The 18,414-nt window shown below is 34.8% G+C and overlaps 1 protein-coding gene across 1 annotated transcript; it reads left to right on the top strand.

Annotated features, from left to right (window-relative positions):
• Positions 1 to 2,254: 2,254 nt before the first annotated feature.
• LOC124361985 (DNA-directed RNA polymerases I, II, and III subunit RPABC4) lies at positions 2,255 to 14,237 on the top strand. Its single transcript, XM_046816104.1, has 3 exons — positions 2,255 to 2,560; positions 11,201 to 11,293; positions 14,115 to 14,237. Exons 1-3 carry the CDS (start codon positions 2,503 to 2,505, stop codon positions 14,135 to 14,137), a joined length of 174 nt encoding a protein of 57 aa, XP_046672060.1. The 5' UTR covers positions 2,255 to 2,502; the 3' UTR covers positions 14,138 to 14,237.
• The last annotated feature ends 4,177 nt before the right edge of the window (positions 14,238 to 18,414 follow it).

The raw sequence follows: 18,414 nt of genomic DNA, 5'->3' as shown, positions 1-18,414 counted from the left end.
ATAAGGAATGTGGAGCTCTGAAAATGCAATTATTCTTCAAAACAAATAAGTTAGCCCAATTATTTTTCCAAAAACAGCTAAAATTAAATCCTAAAAATAAACATGCTGCATCTGCATATAAGCAAAACTAATTACAATTTCTAAAAATATATTGGACCCGTCATTGTTTATTGGTGATTCATAATTATTGGTCATAACTATTTTGGGAGACGGTTGTATGGATTGAAGAAGGTAAGGCTTTAAAGTAGTTTATATGATGAAATATTATAATTTTGTTAACATGTTTTATTGTACCGTGTAACTTCTTATGTTATCTTGGTATACAATTAAATGAATTGTCATTGTAAAGCTCCGCTAGGCTGTAGTGCGGTCGTTCTGTCTACCATTTGCTGAACCCCCTCTTCAGGTCTTGTTCTCTCGTCTTCTCAGTTGTTCTGGTAGTGGTTGTTCTCACTACCTATCAAGTAGTGTGCTCTGCAAAGCTGAGTACAATGTGTTGAAGACTATTGCTTCGAGGGTACATAACTGTCACCAATATTGGTTTTATTGCAAAGTTGCTTGCTCAAGTGCCGTGTTTCGTTCGGTACCACAAGTGCGGGCTAAAACCTAATGTTGCTGCTATAGCCCATTACTATCTCGAGGAGTGTTTTTCATTGGCAACATATAGACGGATGGGCCGACCACTAAGCTTTTGCTGCCAAAATTAATATAGTTATTTCTCGGACCTAAAAGAACAAATGTGCTAAATTTCAAGCCTCTATGATTTTTGACAATGACGGGATTTTAAGGTCTTATCGGATTCTTCTAAAACAACTATAAAGTAATGCAAGGTACAGAATAACAAAGCCTTAGGCTAACAAATTCAAGCATGCATTTACGCACCTAAAAAGTACACTAACCTGACTTGTGTTTCAAATCGTGGGATAATTACCTCATTGGACTCTACATGAGGATACACACTGACCCTTTGGATATTATGCAATTGAGGTTGGTGTGACTGGGTGGGACACGCGTAGGCTTCCGTTACTCTGAAGTATTAGTTAATGAACTTCAACTCTTCTTTGACTTGAGACTGTTGGTCAGCAGAATTAATTAATTCTTGACCAGTTGTTGTTCCTCTAGAAATTGCTAAACGGACTTATCGATTGCCCTGAAATTCTGGAGTCCATTGATTTTAAAATGGCAAGAGCGAGTCGATCTAGGAGTCTCTTCACTAAACCATTCCAGCCCACTACTTATAGTCAGCACGGATGTATTCCTCGTCTTATGAACTACGTGAACTAGCTGGGGAGCAGTGCTGACACCTTCTGCCAGTAAATGAAAGCCTACAGAGAGTGTCTCAGACACCACCTGAAGCCTTAACATTCTTTTTTCCCTTTCCTGCTAGCCTTTCATTCTTTTTGTTTACTTTTGCTAAATTATTCTTTCTTTTGTTTTAGTGAGATCCGTATTCAAAATTGCCTTTTTACCTATTGTTTTTCTTAAACATATTTTCTTCTTTTCTAGTTGTTTTGTTTGTGGATTACTTTGTTGAAATTATTTTAATTTATTGTTATTCAGTTTGAACCTGTTTTGTTTATTAAGTTTGTATACTGCACAATATTGATCAAGTCTATATAATGGGAAAACGTTGAAATAGATAAATATTTTATTACAAATACTACCTCACTGTCTGCTTTCGCTCTCTCATTCCAATCTAACAGGAAGATCAGAAATTTGGTGTAACGTAAATTGAACTTCTACTTTGTTATTATTTGAGGATATATCTTAAAATATTTAAGTAAACCATTTCCAGTCAAAAATGTGTTGTACTGTATCCTCCAATAATTCTTCCGTCTTCAAAATTAAATTGATCAGTATATTGCCGACTCGAAGTGGAAATCGCATGCTCTCTAAGATAATGTAAAAGAGAATATTGATAAAAAGTCACTATAACAATAGTGTATAGTGAGCACACGTTTCTAAAATGAAAACGAGATTTGGTTTGTCTCATTTTAAAATATGGAAATAATCATAAAACTCCTGCTTATATTGCTTGTTTCAAATGGTTCCGTATAAAGGGTTTTAGTCAATTGAATAATTTAAAAACACATAAACATCTTTACATTTATATGTGTAAATAAATAATAAAAACATGTGGAATAATGTTTTAAAAAATTTTTGGTAGTACTGACCAGTTTGGGATAGTTTTGAGTTTGCTTAGGGTTATACTACTGTTTTCTGTTGGCACTACTGAACCTGACAAACTAATACAGTTTTATTTTATTTGACAAAAGACCGTAAGAGGGTAAGACCAAGACCAGTTCAACTAAAATTTACTTCTTCAATCGCAACATAGTATTGTATTATTTTATTCCGAATTCTTTTGCAAGTAAATACTAACTGAAATACTGTGAGTTTAAATTGTGTAACGTGTAGTTGTCTCGGTAACCAACCCGGTTAATACATCTTTTATTATATTCATCAAACACCGGTAAATTGCAAACTAGAAAAGGATAGGCTATGGAGCAAGCTAAAGAACAGACACAGTCTAAAGTGCCCATGGTTTACATTTGTGGAGGTAATACTTGCGTTTTTAAGTGTATGTGCATGTCTTTATTTTTAACTAAGAAATGTACTAATGCTACTAATAGTTTAGATAATCATAAATATTGATTGTGGTGGTGGCCCCTTTATTATATACAGTCTGGAATTAGTGGGGGCCATCTCTGTCCTTATCTACTACTAATTACAAGATATAAGTAGATTTAGATTAGGTTATTATAAATATTATACTATAACCAGCAAAGTTAAAGTAAACTCAAGATAGTGTAATGTTTCCATTGCTTGCACGACATGGCCTGTTACTGGATACCAAGTAGGTCTAACCTAAAAACAGAAAGTCCTTATGAGAACACCAAATCATTCAATTCAGGTTTTACATAACAGCATACTGGTAATTGGTTACCACTGAATAACCTGTTACTGACACTAGTAATGGCCGCAAGTAAAATAGTTATATAGGCTACATGTTTTATTTGTGTTCTAAGGTGTTAGACACGTTTATCCTTCAAAATTAGTAAGTAAATATTTCACCGTTTCGTAAATCTTAAGATCAGCGACTACCGCTCCGATCGCCGTAATTTTTTGCATTCTAACACAAGTTAACGTAATTTCACCGAAAAAAATAGTCCAGATTATCGCCGTAGCCGTTTACTTCCCCCCCCCCAAAAAAATTTGAAAAAAATAAAATTTAAATAAAACCTGTCTGACAGTGCATTTATTCGTTTTTTTGGTCTTATTAGTTCGTAGGGCAGTAGTCTAGGTACTACTTCTAGTAGAAACTCGTCTTATCAGTGATAAACGCACGCCACTTATCTTTTGCTTGTAATGAAACCTGCGTTAGTTCTGTCTGAGTTTTGTGTGTGTAAGCAGTCATGGCGTGATCTGGGCTTGGACTTTGCAAGCTCGAGTTAATTTTTTTCTAGAAGAGCAAACAGCACAAAGCGCTGCGCAGCGGGCAAGCATCATGTGATCTGAGTTTCGAATAGGCAAGCTAGGGTCTTTTTAGCGTGTGACAAGAACCATCGCACGCCATGTTAATAACTTCACTAATTATTCCTTGTCCATGTAGGTTTGTTTGTTTACGTCTGGCGGCCAATCAAAGCCGTCCTATAGGTCACGTGATCCGATAGGCCAATCGGAAACTTTCCTGTTTGTCACGTGACTACTGTCAACTCATCAAAACGACCATGGTCGGCCATTGTTTTTAGTCTGATAGTCGAAAATCTTGTTATTTATGTGTTTTGTATTGCCTACATTGTAATGCTGAAAAACTGGTTTTTATATGTTTGCGATAATCGGGACTATTTTTTTCTGTGAAATTACGTTAATCTGTTTTAGTATGGAAAAAATTACGGCGATTGGAGCGGTAGTCGCTGATCTTAAGATTTACCAATATTTCACTGTTTCGTTTGTTACATTTTATAATAAGTTACACATAGCCTAGATAGTTATTTTTTAATAATAAAATTATTACCTTTTTATACTGTAATTTGGTTTGAAAACTTGCATTCAGGATTATTTATTCATGAATATTGGTCATTTGAGTGTTGACGCTTATTATACTGCAGCCAGTTCCTGGCTGAACATGAATATACTGGTCTAAAAGCTGTAAAATCCACTTTAATGCAATTTAAAGTAGCCTACAGAGTGTAATGTCTCTAACCTTTACAGTTTTGGAGCAGTCTATATGCCTGGAGGTTCTTCAACTATCGTGTTGACTCAGATCAAAGCCATAATTATATATACAAACAATTGTTCGTTAAGGGCTTGAAAGAGGATCGGCCTCTCCTTTTATATATATATATAAATGGTGTAATGGTAGCACATTCACCCGGCAAGTGAGAGATCCGGGTTTGAGTCCCGGCGGAGCAAGGACTTTTTGTGATTCCATGTTTATTGAAATTAAATTTGGCTATTGCTGTTAATACAAATTTAATTAATGCATATATATCGGCCACAAAGGTTCCTGGTACTGTTAAAAAGTACAACGATTACAGACAGTCTTCGAGCTGCAGTGGCCACCAAGAAAGTTAAATCATCAATATAATTTACAAATAGTGTCTTCTAAAATAAAAGAACTCGAACCTCCTTTAGCTCAAGTGGAATCCGAGATTCAATCAATTAAGGACAATGCACATGCTGGAGATCAACTATATGAAGATCTTATTTCAGAGTGTAATGACCGCAATCGACGCTCCAGAAATGTTATCATTCACAGACTTACCGAGGCGCCCACCTCTTCATCTGCACGTGATGTGAAACTGCACGATGTGAGTCTTGTCACTGATCTCTTGCGTCACTTAAATTCTGATTCTCGGATCTCAGAAGTTCGCCTTTTTAGATTAGGCAAGAAACTTCAAGATGGGACTCGCCCGCTTGTAATCTGCATGCCTTCTGTTGATGCTGCTGTCCATATTTTTAAAAATTTCAACAGTAATGATGTCCCTAGTAACTTGCAAGGTATTTCCATCTCACATGACCGTACACCCCGGGAGAGAAAACATCTGGAACAGCTCCGTGCAGCCCTGAAGTCAAGACATGATGCAGGTGAAACCAACTTGACCATCAAATTTGTTAGCGGCACTCCCAAGATTGTCCCAAAAAACGGAATAACCCTAACGGCAGGCACCATCTTAACTTCTATTATCAAAATGTTAATGGTCTCCGTTCTAAACTCATTGAATTGAAAAACAACATAGCGGCTTCTCTTAATGATATTCTTCTACTCTGTGAAACAAACCTTTCTCCAGATATACCGGACTCTGAAATTATTGGTGGTACTGATTTTATGGTTCATCGCTGTGATAGATCCTTGCCTGCTAGTCGTAAGCAGTCTGGCGGCGGCGCTTTGATAGCAGTTCGTAATGGTATTGTCAATAGACGTTTATATACTGGGTCTAACATCGAATGTGTATTTGTCCTTGTAACTGTCGGCCCTGATTACAGCATACTAGTAACTTGTGTTTATATTCCCCCATCAAGTCCTCTCCATGTCTATAATGATTTTTGTGACTCTATTGGAGAAGCTGTCGAGCTTGCAAACCAGCCGAAGAAATTATTAATTGTTGGTGATTTTAACCTGCCTCATTTTGACCTTAGTTCTAAAACTACAGGCCTCTTGCGACAAGCAAGTGAACACATTAAGGACATGTCAGCTCTTCACTCCCTTTACCAGATTAACCACGTTCGTAACCACAGGGGTGTATCTCTCGACTTAGTCTTATGCTCCGAACGGGAAGTTGAGGTCACCAGGGCTAACGATTTTCTGACTACACCAGATATTCATCACCCACCTCTAGCTCTAGCTATACAATTTCGGATGTCTGCTCTTTCTGCTGATTGCTACATGGGGCACAATTTGTGGAAATGTGATCTGGATTCTGCTTTTGAAGACCTGCGAAGTACTGATATGACATTCATATATGATAAATCCTCAGTTGATGACAAGTTTAATCGGCTTATGAAGTCATTGGAGGACATCAGTCTAAAGGCAAGCCCAACAAAGAAATTTGGCATATCGCACTTCCCGAGTTGGTTTTCTGGAGAGCTAAAAAGACTCATAGTTAAGAAAAAAGTAGCTCACAAACGCTACAAAAGAAGCCTCAATCTTGCCCATTACTATGATTTCTCTAAGCTTAGAGACACTTGTAGGACTATGTCCCGTGAATGCTATAGTCATTACTTGTCTAATGTTGAATCAAATATCTCAACTAATCCTCGGGCATTATGGGGTCTGGTCAAGGCTCAAAGGAAGTCACCTGACATACCGTCCATGCTACATCTTGATGGAGAGGAGGCCACGGATTCCTCAAGCATATGCCAATTGTTTTCCACTTACTTTAGTTCTGTCTATTCGCCACAATCGCATTGCTCCCTCAACCATTGTTACGCCAATTCGGACTGCTTATGCTGCCTAAAACTAACCAGGGAGGAGGTCTTGCTCAAGCTTGAGCATCTAGATATCACTAAGGGCGCGGGGCTTGACAACGTTCCTCCTTCTGTCATTCATCGCTGCCGCAGCCTCCTCATTGATCCTCTTACATCTCTCTTCAGTGAGTCACTGGAAATGGGCATATTCCCCAGCGCTTTGAAGAATGGCTTTATCATCCCCTTGCACAAGTCCAAGGACATTAACAATGTACGGAACTACCGGCCAATTACCATCCTTCCAGTGATTGGCAAGCTATTCGAAGGCCTTGTGGTTGATAGGCTTAGTTGCTTCATATCGAGATCAATCCACCCCGCACAGCATGGTTTTATGCGTGGTAAATCCACAGTAACCAATCTTCTACTCTTCCAAGAGCATATGCTTGGTTCCTTTCGCAAGAATAAGCAAATGGATACCGTGTACATTGACATGCCAAAGGCGTTTGATAGGGTTGACCACTCTATTCTTGCATCAAAGTTGAGGGGCTACGGAGTTGCCAACCCCTTATTGTCTTGGATCTCCAGCTATCTCCGGGATCGTTATCTTTGTGTTAAAATTGGTTCCTCCACATCTACCAGATTCTCGCCATCTTCAGGAGTGCCTCAGGGCTCGTTGTTGGGCCCCTGCCTCTTCAATGTCTTCGTTAACGATCTCATGGAGGTGGTCGATGTCAACGCCCTGCTATTTGCGGATGATCTTAAGCTCTTCATGGAAATTTCCTCCCCACAAGACTCTTTAAAACTACAAAGTAGCTTGATTGCAGTGGAGGAATGGTGCAAAAGCAATAATATGTCTGTGAACCCCGGCAAATGCTCTGTTGCCTTTCATAGAATCAAATCACCGATTCTGTACTCTTACTTTATATCCAATTCCGTAATTCCAAGACTTTTGAACGTAACAGATTTGGGCGTGTGTTTTTCTAGTGACATGGGATTTACTGAACATTTGAATATTATTTGTAGTAAGGCTAACAAGATGTTGGGCTTTATATCTCGATTCTCTAGAGGCATCAATAATCGTTCTGCCCTACGTTCTCTCTATTGTTCGTTGGTAAGACAACTCTTGGAGTATGCCTGTCCTGTGTGGTCTCCTTATACAGTTGGTGCCAGGACTAGACTTGAGGCCCTCCAGCGACGCTTCATTCGTCTGGTCGGTGTGAGGATTGGCTACAACTATCCTGATGTTCCCGTGGAAGCATTAACTGCAGAACTTAATATTCCAACTCTGTCTTTGCGCCGTGATGTAGCAGATGTACTCATGTTGTGGAAGTTAGTTGGCGCCCATGTGCAGTGCCCAGATCTTCTCGCTGAAATTGGTATCAGGATCCCTGTAAACACCAGATCTAGTGGGCTTTTCAGCCGCAAGTACCACTCCACGAACTACGACTTCAACAGTCCACTGGCAAGATTTGTTCGCCTGGGGAATCGTGTTGCATCAGAGTGCGATTTTTTCGCTGATGGCCTACATCAAATCAGAAAGCGGGCCACTTATGTTTTGTCTCAACACACTTAAAATCCCCTGTAACTTTAAGACTGTTTCATTTTTTAGCTTTTGCTATTTTGTATTTATTATTATGTTTCTGCTCTACTGCAAGGTACATTTCATTTAATTTCGACTTTTGCATCATTGGTGTATTTATATTATTTTGGTTGCTGTTATTTACGTGTACTTGTTGTTGTTATACTATTCTATTTTATACATTCTTGTTAATTCTATTGTACGTTGGTCTATTTCATAATATATTGTTGATTTTTATATGATATTAGTGTATAACTAAACTTTCTTGTTGTGATGGACAGTTACTGGGACTTGGAATCGATCATTGTCATATTGTGTTGTGTTCTGCCATTGCTAGCTCTGTATTATTTTATACTAGTTGTACTTTTTACTGCACTATATACACTGTACTGCCATCTTATTGCATATTGTATGTAAATTGGCTGCTTGCCGTTAATAATAAATAAATAAATATCTGATTATCTAAATTGCCGATCAATAAAAAACCAATGTTCAAAAATCTGTTCAGTAGTTAGGATTTTCCTAGGCTATAAATTATTCCTGAATTATTAGGATTTTACGAAAATAGGATCAGTATTTATCATGCCAGAATTGATGTTTAGTATTTAGATTGATGAACAAGTACTGTAACTTTTCCTCAGAATCTTAAATCTGTATAGTTTGCTTCCATACCTTTTTATTGTCTATCATGGGTTTTGTATGAGTTATAGTATTATTTGGTCATTATTATTTACATTTTTGTTCACATATTTGTTGTCCTCAGCCTTTCAATCATTCCAATTTTGTTTATCTAACTCTGCCTTATTATTGTGTCTGTGGTTTTTATCCCTTTATGTACTTTAAAATGTACCAAGATTTGGTACTTTAATATTATTTGGAGACCACTATTTTTTTATATTCTATTTTATTTACTGTGAAAGTTCATTATAACAATCGGTTCTTGCTTTTTCCCTCCCTCCCGAAAGAAATTGATGTCAACGGAAGGAGGTTTCTCTGTCCCGATCTACTATTTACTATTAGTAGTACCAAAGTGAAAGATAACCTTTACGAGCGCTCATATAATCTTGAATTTTTTTACTATCTCTAGGATGTTGAAGATGGGGTTTGTATTGGCTATTCTCAATTCAAGTACTACATTGAAAATCACAAGAACCATATTTTCTGACGTCAGATTACATACGCTCTGATCTCTATTATTATCAACTATTTCGGAAAGTACTGATCCGAAATACCTCTGGACATCAGTGCAAGCTTCAGTGACGTCTTCGGCGCCAACCTACATTACTGGCGGAAAAAGAAAAACATCTCTTGAAATAGTACCTGAATTCAAGCTCAGATCGCGTGAACGCTTGTTAACTTTTTTTATTTATAATACGTATGTATGTATTTACCTACTATTATATAAAAAATTAAAAAACTGTAAACATTACTTGCTTAAGTACTAACTCTACTCTTAACAATAACATAATACTCAGTTACATTACTGGTCAACAATCAAATCAGCTGTTTAAAATACAACAGCTGTTTTAACCTGTTGGTTCCCGCTGCCACACAGTTGCAACAGAGACTAGTGTGCAGCCATGGCCATCGGTGCAGGATTGCAGCCACTTACAAGCCTTTTAATTTCTCCTTTTCTTGGACACATAATAAAGATATCAATGAATTATTGTGTCATGAGTTTAGTGAGTTATCTGATAGTGACAAAGAAAGTGAAGTGGATATGTTCAGTTGTGAAAGATGTGATTTTATTTTTAACAAGCTATTTCGTGATGCGGACTTCAACTACGATCTAGGTTATCTCAATAAAAAAAAAATTATTATAAATGCAGAAAGATCGATAACATTAAATAACAATCTAAATAAATCTTATAGGTGTATGATATTCCAGGAGCAAATAATAACTGAATGCACAAAAATAATCAAATGTCTGGAAAACCCTGGGTCAGCAGGGATACCCGTACTGCAACAACCCAGGACTCAACAGGATAATGACAATACATATCATGTACTTATATAGCCTAACCCTTCAACGCGTTTTGCTGTACTAGGTACGTCATGTCACTTTCACTTGAGATCGTGTTTTGCCATACTAAGTACGTCATGGAGTAGTCGGTTATTTTTGTAGCTGTAACAGACAACTATTGAATGTTTTCAATGAAAAATGTATACCAATCGAAAGGAGAAGATTCAAACTTTCGATTAATTGAGTTGATATCTCGAAAAATCAATCTTTAGAAAAAGTATCTGAGAAATCAGCTGCATTCAAGACGACGTCATTGCCGTGCAGCCGATCGTTTGTCAGCTTACGTTTGTTGTTGTTTACAGTCATTGTTAGTGTGATGGTTATGTTAACTACTGACATATTTTTGTGTGTTTTATGTTCCTTTGTTTAGTTATTATTATTAGTTTTACAAGCTAACTATATTGTTTTGAAGAAGGAAATCCCGTTTTGACAGGAACAATTTGTTGTGTTTTATAAACATGAGTTGGGAATGGTTTGTAGATTAGCTAGCTTTTAGGGAAATATTTTAGCATATTTTAGGGAATTTATTTTAAAACTGTTATCGTTTTTGTAAAATGTTTTAAAATCAATTGAAAATGAGTAATCTTGAAGGACAGTGGAAAGAGACAGTGAAATTGACAGACTTTTAAACCTTGAATCTGATGAAGATTTCGACGACGATGGATATGACAATGACTTTGCTCAAGCTGAGTTTGAAGTATTAGACTTTGGACAAAATAGTGATGATGATATTGAAAATAGGCTAGGTGAAAACATTGTAGTACAAAATGAGTTCAATTTTGTTGAAAGAGGAGGAGGTGATACAGACCTAAATGTAGGCCTAGGCCTACCCGGTTTTTCTTCTGGTTCTGAAATGGTTTGGGAACACTAACCTAAAGTAGGTTAATTTTGTTTAATTTGGCTAATTTTAAACACTAAAAACATAGAAGTATAATAAAATAATTATAAACTTGGGTAATATGCTTATATTATTTATAAAACACAAAATCTCTAAAAAACTGCCAGAAAAATCAACGCAGGAGGGGGTATGACCATGAAAAAAAAAATAACGCGTTGAAGGGCTAATAGCAAATGGTAGATAGGGACAGAGTGGCCTCCTCCAATGAAAGTTTTTATTGAATAAACCATATTTATGTGGCTTTGAGATCTTCCACTGAAAATAAATAATTAATTCTCTTATTTTACAGAATGCCATCATGAAAATGAGATCCGACCCAGAGACCCAATCCGATGCCGAGAGTGTGGTTATCGTATCATGTACAAGAAGAGGACAAAAAGATGTATCCTTTACTACATTTAGTTACAGTATTAATCAATATGTATAATTTTTGGGTGAATTTTAAAAATTCTTTTGGTAGTGATTTATTTTAAAATAAATGTTCAACATTATAATTATGTTGAATTCTTATTTACAAAGTTTGCAGAAGCAGGGATAGATCCAGACAATGATATATTTTGGACAACGTTTATGTCAATAATAATATGAGTAAACTTATTAAACAATTAGAAAACAAATAATTGTAAAACACTACTAGATAAGAAAAAGGTTTAGTTATTTTCTTTATCATATATAATGTTGTGGTTTACATTTCCCTTTTAATCTCTCCTAACACATTTTTCATTAACGTCAACTTTTGTTAATTCAAATCCAATGTTTATAAAATGGTTTGTTTATGTTACGGTTATGCTACTTTGAAAATTTGTGGAAAACAAACATAAGTGACATGAAACTAAAGTTTTTTCTCTGTGCAAAATATACATCCATAGTCCGCCAAAAGAAGTAGTCACTTTAACAGAGAGCGACTGTAACCTAACACTAACACGGCTGGATATAACCACCCAACTTTGATTGAACGGAAAACGCACTGGCATCAAAATGGTCGCCCCTAGTGGTTACAGAGTGAACAAGCATAACATTCCATGACGCAAAACGAAACCTGCCAAAAGAAGTAGCCACTTTAATAGAGAGCGACTGTAACCTAACACTAACACGGTTGGATATAACCACCCAACTTTGATTGAACGGAAAACGCACTGGCATCAAAATGGTCGCCCCTAGTGGTTACAGAGTGAACAAGCATAACATTCTATGACGCGAAACGAAACCTGCCAAAAGAAGTAGCAACTTCAAAAAGTAGAAGCAATTTTCTTAGCATAAGATTTGTTGACATCAAGTTCAGTATTCCAATCAACTAGAGAGGAGGCGTATAAGGAATCTGAAAATTATATCGGTTCGTGTTATCGAGGTTTTGAAGACTTAAAACCGTGGTCGAAGTTCCTCTTTTTTATCTGTATTCTCATGAAGCAAGTGCATTTTATAGTAATGTACAGTACATCATTATTTTAACCCAACTAATAATTCTCACATTTTTAATAGAAAATATAAGTTAATTTGTTCAGTACTACAGTATGTAACTGAACAAGTCAACAACAAACTACAATGACAAATGAAAATGGTAAAATACACACCAAAATCTGAAGAGTGATAAAATTACTTTGTTGTTACTGGAGGTACTGTAGGCTACTGTGTTTTCTAAGCTGTGAGGTAATTTTCATTTATTTCACAAATTGCAAATATATACAGCATGCTAGTGAACATTCATTTACCTTTGTTTGTTTTGAGTTACTTTCATGGATGTGATATAAGGCACTATCAAGCACTTCACTCATACAACATATTCTCTAATAAAGCTGTATGCTTAAAAACCCACAGATTTAACAACGGACACATAAATGCTAAGTGCTAGTGGTAAAGAGAAATATATTATATTGGATAGGGTGGAATTGTGCTATGAAGGTTCTAATATAAGAAACGATGCACTACTACGGTTCTTATAATTCAAGACTATAAATGTTCTTGAAATAAAAATAAACTTGCTAAAGTTTTTAAATTATGAAAAATCTGTGCTATTGAGGTTTACAAACAGGTAAAAGTCATTATATAAAGGTAATTCCAACACTGTGTTTTTAAGGCGATTTCAAGGGGGTGAGAAAAAGTGGTGATATTGAGGGTTGTGTTAGCAGGAGTCTACTGTATTTGTATTTTACTGGGAGTGACTGTGAGAGAATGAAGAAATTACTCAGTTAGCAACACTTGTTTGTCACGATTGAAACACGATAACTAGTTGCCTGCCTTACAGTGTGTTAAGTTTGTTTATTATTATTTTTTTCTATGTTTACATTTCATTAAATCATTATTACCAACACGTTTACAAATGATTCAAACATTGTTTACTGTTGTTAACTTTTTTATCAATTAACAATTTTAGATTATTACCGTTGTTTAATAAGTTAAATAATAATAGATTATAGTATGTAATCTTTAAAGCTTTCATCTCTATCACTGTCACTTAAAGTATACTCACAATCACTGTACAACACTTCATCAACATCAGAATCACACAAGCTTTCATATTCAATCATTACACAATAAAGCTCTGTAATGTAAACAAACAAACAGAGATCACAATGTACAAGATGAGCTATCACCTGATCAGCAGCGAAACAGACAAAAAATATTTTGTTTTAAACAGGTTAGCCACAGTATGAAAACGAAATTATTTGTTTGTGGCATCTAAACACTTAGTAAGAGACATACCAACGATATGTAGTGGAAATACGGTAAACTACATGAACAGTGTAATGTCAAATGCCGACCACGTAACGAGCCCATGTGTCTACCTCAATGGGTTAAATCCACAGGGAAGGTGCATTTTCCTGTAATTTCCGGGGAAGCCCATAATACTGTATGTAGCCCATAAACACTACACTTGTAAGAATGCTAGAGATACATTAAAGTTAAGGTTACCACTTACAATTAATTTATTATTCAGTAATATGTACCACTTCAGTCTTATTTCTTAAGGTTTAATAATAATATATATATATATATATATATATATATATATATATATATATATATATATATATATTATATTTACTTATATTTACCTATATTTACTTTTATAGGCTAATTATTACTCCTTATCCTTATGTAAACATTGAAAAGAAATGTTTCACTTGCCCTTTATCTTATGTTACTTATATTAATGTAGTTATTTGAGATTTTTCATCAAAGATTTTCCTTAATTTGTTATACAGTGGTTGTGTTTGACGCTCGTTGAAGACGGCTCTTCAGTTGAATTTAAGTTATATACTATTTTGTGGTAATATAATGATTGTAATAATGGTTTAACTTTGTAAATAAAATAAGGTACTTTTGTTCTTGGCTCATAACTCATTTAACCTGAAGGCATATTTTTAAACGCTTGTACTGTATATCTTAACTGAAGCTAGAAACAATGATGGTAAGATTGCTCGTTTCTAAATTTCAGTAACAGTCATTTTTATACTGACCTTGTCAGATAATTTCCATGTTTCACCAAAAAGCTTATTACATTATGTGCAGTGAAATCTGTGAGGTTTACCAACCATTTGAATTGAAGAATTAAAAATCCCCTCTAACAACCATACATAAAACAAGTTTTATGAATTATTTGACGAAACCCACAAGGAAAGTATAGCATATACAATATTTTTTCAGTAACAACTTTTATTACGTATAAAATGTATCGTTGCATTAAAAAAAATTGATTTGAACTTTTTTTAACTTCCTGCTTGCTTGCCTTGACAAATTGTCCGATTCTCATCATGCACATTTGTTTGACCACCAATGACCATTTTAACCCATTTTCTCACCATTCCTTCACTCTTCCCCCTTAAACGTCTCCAAGTTGACAATAAATTTCAGCCGGTTTCTCATTCCTTGCACTCAAAAATCTTATTACAGAACGGATATCACAATCAGCGGGATTACTATAGATGAGCCGCTTTGAAAGCGACCTGCGCGAAGATTTCTTGTGCATGGGGGGGATAGGAGCAGGAGCTCGACCACACCTACCACCACCCCCCTCTTTCACTGCTTGATCTATTTCCTTTACATAAGACATAAGATATTTATTGCTGTTGATCATATATACAATGAAATAGGCATTGTCAATTCACTTTTAGTATAAAACATACTAATATAGAAACAAACCATCATTGAAAACCAAAAAACAGATTTAAGAGACTCAAAAACATTTACCTTACAATAATTGTAAGATAAACATATAGTTAAAATTAAAACCCAATGATTTAAAACTGAATATCGACATCCATATTTAAAAACTTGTCAATTGAATAAAATGGATTATTTAAAGCCACAAATAAAATTAGTTATGGGAGTAACATGAGCAATTTCTGGAAGCTTGTTAAAAAATCTTACACAATTTACCATATGGGATGTTACAAATTTGGGCAGTCGATGTTGAGGAATGTCAAGCTTATTTTTATTTCTGGTGTTGTGTTCAATGTCTTCTGCTAGCTGTCTAGTGCATAACAAACTACATTTTTAGTGCTGAAATATTTAAATTTTTACTAGTTTCATTCATAAGTAAGTGCCAAATTTTAATTTTAACTAACAAGTGAAGTTTATTTTACCAAGTGGACTTGTAAATGTTTTATTTTATTTTCACAGACAGTTGATTAATATAAGTAATTCAATACTCATAATTTTTTCTGTTTGAAAACCACCTGTTTTGGAAAACACAGTTGTGAGGCTTAAATCTAACTGTGGAACAAAAAGAAGCTATATTTCTTGTTTGCAAGTTTCTTCTAGTATGCAGATTTACATTTAAAATTCAATATTGGTACCCAGGAACAAAATTAAATACTGGTTTTTATTATATGGCTTACTTGCTTGACTAGTGTAGCTGCTTCCTGTTGAATGTTGGAAACTTATACTCATTAACTTCAGTTGTTCATTTAACTGTTTAATCATTTGTTTAAAAATATGCAACAAAATTCCAAACATGCAGATACTTAAAAATAATAATTCATAAATTATTAATTAATTAACTGATAATAATTTTAAAAGCACAATAAATTAGTTCTGATTGTGACACAGTGAACTTGAACTTGGCTGTGAACAACACTGTAATCTTGACAGTTGCCAGTATCCAGTTCATTCATGTTCTTCTGTCAGGGATAAACCTTCTTATATAACATGTCACTGATTGGAACATCTGAGTACAAGTAAACAAGAACAACCAAGGTCAAGCTAGTGGAAACATAGCTGGCAGACAACCACTTGTTTACACTGGATTAATAATCAAATATCTTACCTATAAGAGAAACTCAGATTATTTATTTTTCACTTGATATATGGTGAATTGAGTAGCTATATGCCAGGTGTTAATGCTTTATAACCAAGATTATTTTGTAATATAGGCAGATTTAAAATTAACAAAATTAAATTAAATTAAATTTAAACAGCATAAAATTAAATTAACAAAACTTGGAAAAAATATTAAAAATGGATGCAAGTAAATTCCATGAAGGTGATTTTGTCTTTGCCAAAATAAGGGGCCATGCAGCCTGGCCTGCTATAATACAAACTGTTGAAAAAAAAAAGGGAAATATGTCCATATTTCATGTTATGTTCTATAAACTAAAGAAACGGGCAAATGTCGTTTAAGTGAATTGACTCATTATAGAGAAAAGCAAACAACAATTTTCAAAGGGAAAAATTATGAATAACAAAGATTTTTGTTTAGCAATAAAAGAGATTGAGGAGGAAATCAATAAAAAACAAAAAATGAGAGTTTCTATAAGTAATAATAGTGCATCTATACGGTGCTCAACTTCCTGTTCTCCAAAGCTCTATAAACCGATCTAATGTAGGAAGTGACGAAATAAATTTTGAAGATAAGGCTGTTAACACTCCTAGATATATGGATCTGAATTTTCAAGTAAAAGCTTTGACTGGAAAAATGTATAAGCTTTAGAACAAAGTATGATAGAAAAAGATGAAATAATTAGTTTGAAAACGAAATGAAATATCTTCTATGCTACAAGAGGAACATAATACAAAAGACTTTCAAACCCAAATCCTAATACGGGAACTCAAAGAAGCTAAAATAGAAAATGAAAACCTAAAAAACTGTTATAGCTATGATGCAAAAGGATTATACTGGACCTAGAAAACAAATTTAAAAATACAAGAGAAAAATACACTTAAATGTTTAAAACTGCTTTCCATGCTTAGATCAAGTCAGGACTAATTCTAATCTTTCAATGAATTGGCAAAAACCTACACATACATCAAAAGTTCAAATGGAAAAACATAGTTCCACAATTTATTGCCAAAACAGTTTTGAGGTTCTGTCTGAGGACAATAGTGAAGAGGAAGAAGAATTTAGCAACACTCCTGATACCATAAACTCCCTTAGTAAAAGAACCAAAAATGTAAGTAATACCAGGAAAGTAAACATATTGAAGAAAATCTCTGCACATACTCATGTACCTCTGGCTGCAAAATCCAAATTACTAATAATGGCTGATAGCCATGGACAAATCTCAGTAATCTAGTGCAGCAAAAGACAAACTTAAATGTAACTGCAGTTGTGAGGCCAGGTGCAAAGATAAATGGGGGTAATTAAAGAAGTAGAGGAACTTTCAAGTGGTTTCAATGAAGATGATTTTATTCTTGTAATAGGAGGCACAAACAATGTTGAAAGCACTGGAAAAAAGCATATCTTGGAAGGTTATTAATGGAATGTACAAAGAAAACAAATCTCATTGTTGCGACCTTGCCTATGCGTCATGACAAGCCAGAATTAGACAGTAAAAATTGATACAATAAATACGGAACTAACTACCAAGATTTCAAATACGGACACAAACATTAGACTACTAGAACTTCATCTATTACCACGTCATCTATATACCAACCATGGTATGCACTACAACAAAAGAGGAAAAAGAAAAATTGCTGAAGAAGTTTTGAGAACACTGGAATACTCTCGCTCCACTCTGACTGCAACTACGACTCCACAAGTTGTAAGTGAATCTCGGCTCTCCCATTCTCCTCCAAACACTGACTACCCTGCTGGAATTGGACTAGTGACCCCTTCAACTGCACCACGCATTCCTGCTATAATCTGTAGTCCTAATCTAGATAGTGATAAGAGTTTTTTAGAAAATGTAGAAAACATCAATGAAGGAAATCTAATATCTGGAAAAAAGATAAACAGTAGTATAAAAATAAAGGATAATAAATGTCCCGCTATGCTACATTACAACATCCAAGGTGTTAAGAGCAAAATTGATGAACTAGAGTTGGTTAATAACAAACTGTAAATATGATGTACAAATAATTTGCCTTAATGAACACATAAAAAAATTCTAATCAAACTTTTTTAAATAAATTAAATGGTTTTTAAATTAACTGACGGATTTTTTAGAAATAGATCTAGGGGAGGGTCTTGCATTCTAATTAAAAACCATTTACAGGGTACTCCTAGACCGGATCTCTCAATCCTAAATGAAGAGTTCATCTTTGAAGGATCATTTACAGAAA

This window comes from Homalodisca vitripennis, chromosome 5 (assembly GCF_021130785.1).
Source record: "Homalodisca vitripennis isolate AUS2020 chromosome 5, UT_GWSS_2.1, whole genome shotgun sequence".
NCBI lineage: Eukaryota > Metazoa > Arthropoda > Insecta > Hemiptera > Cicadellidae > Homalodisca > Homalodisca vitripennis.
This window is presented reverse-complemented; position numbering and strand designations above follow the sequence as displayed.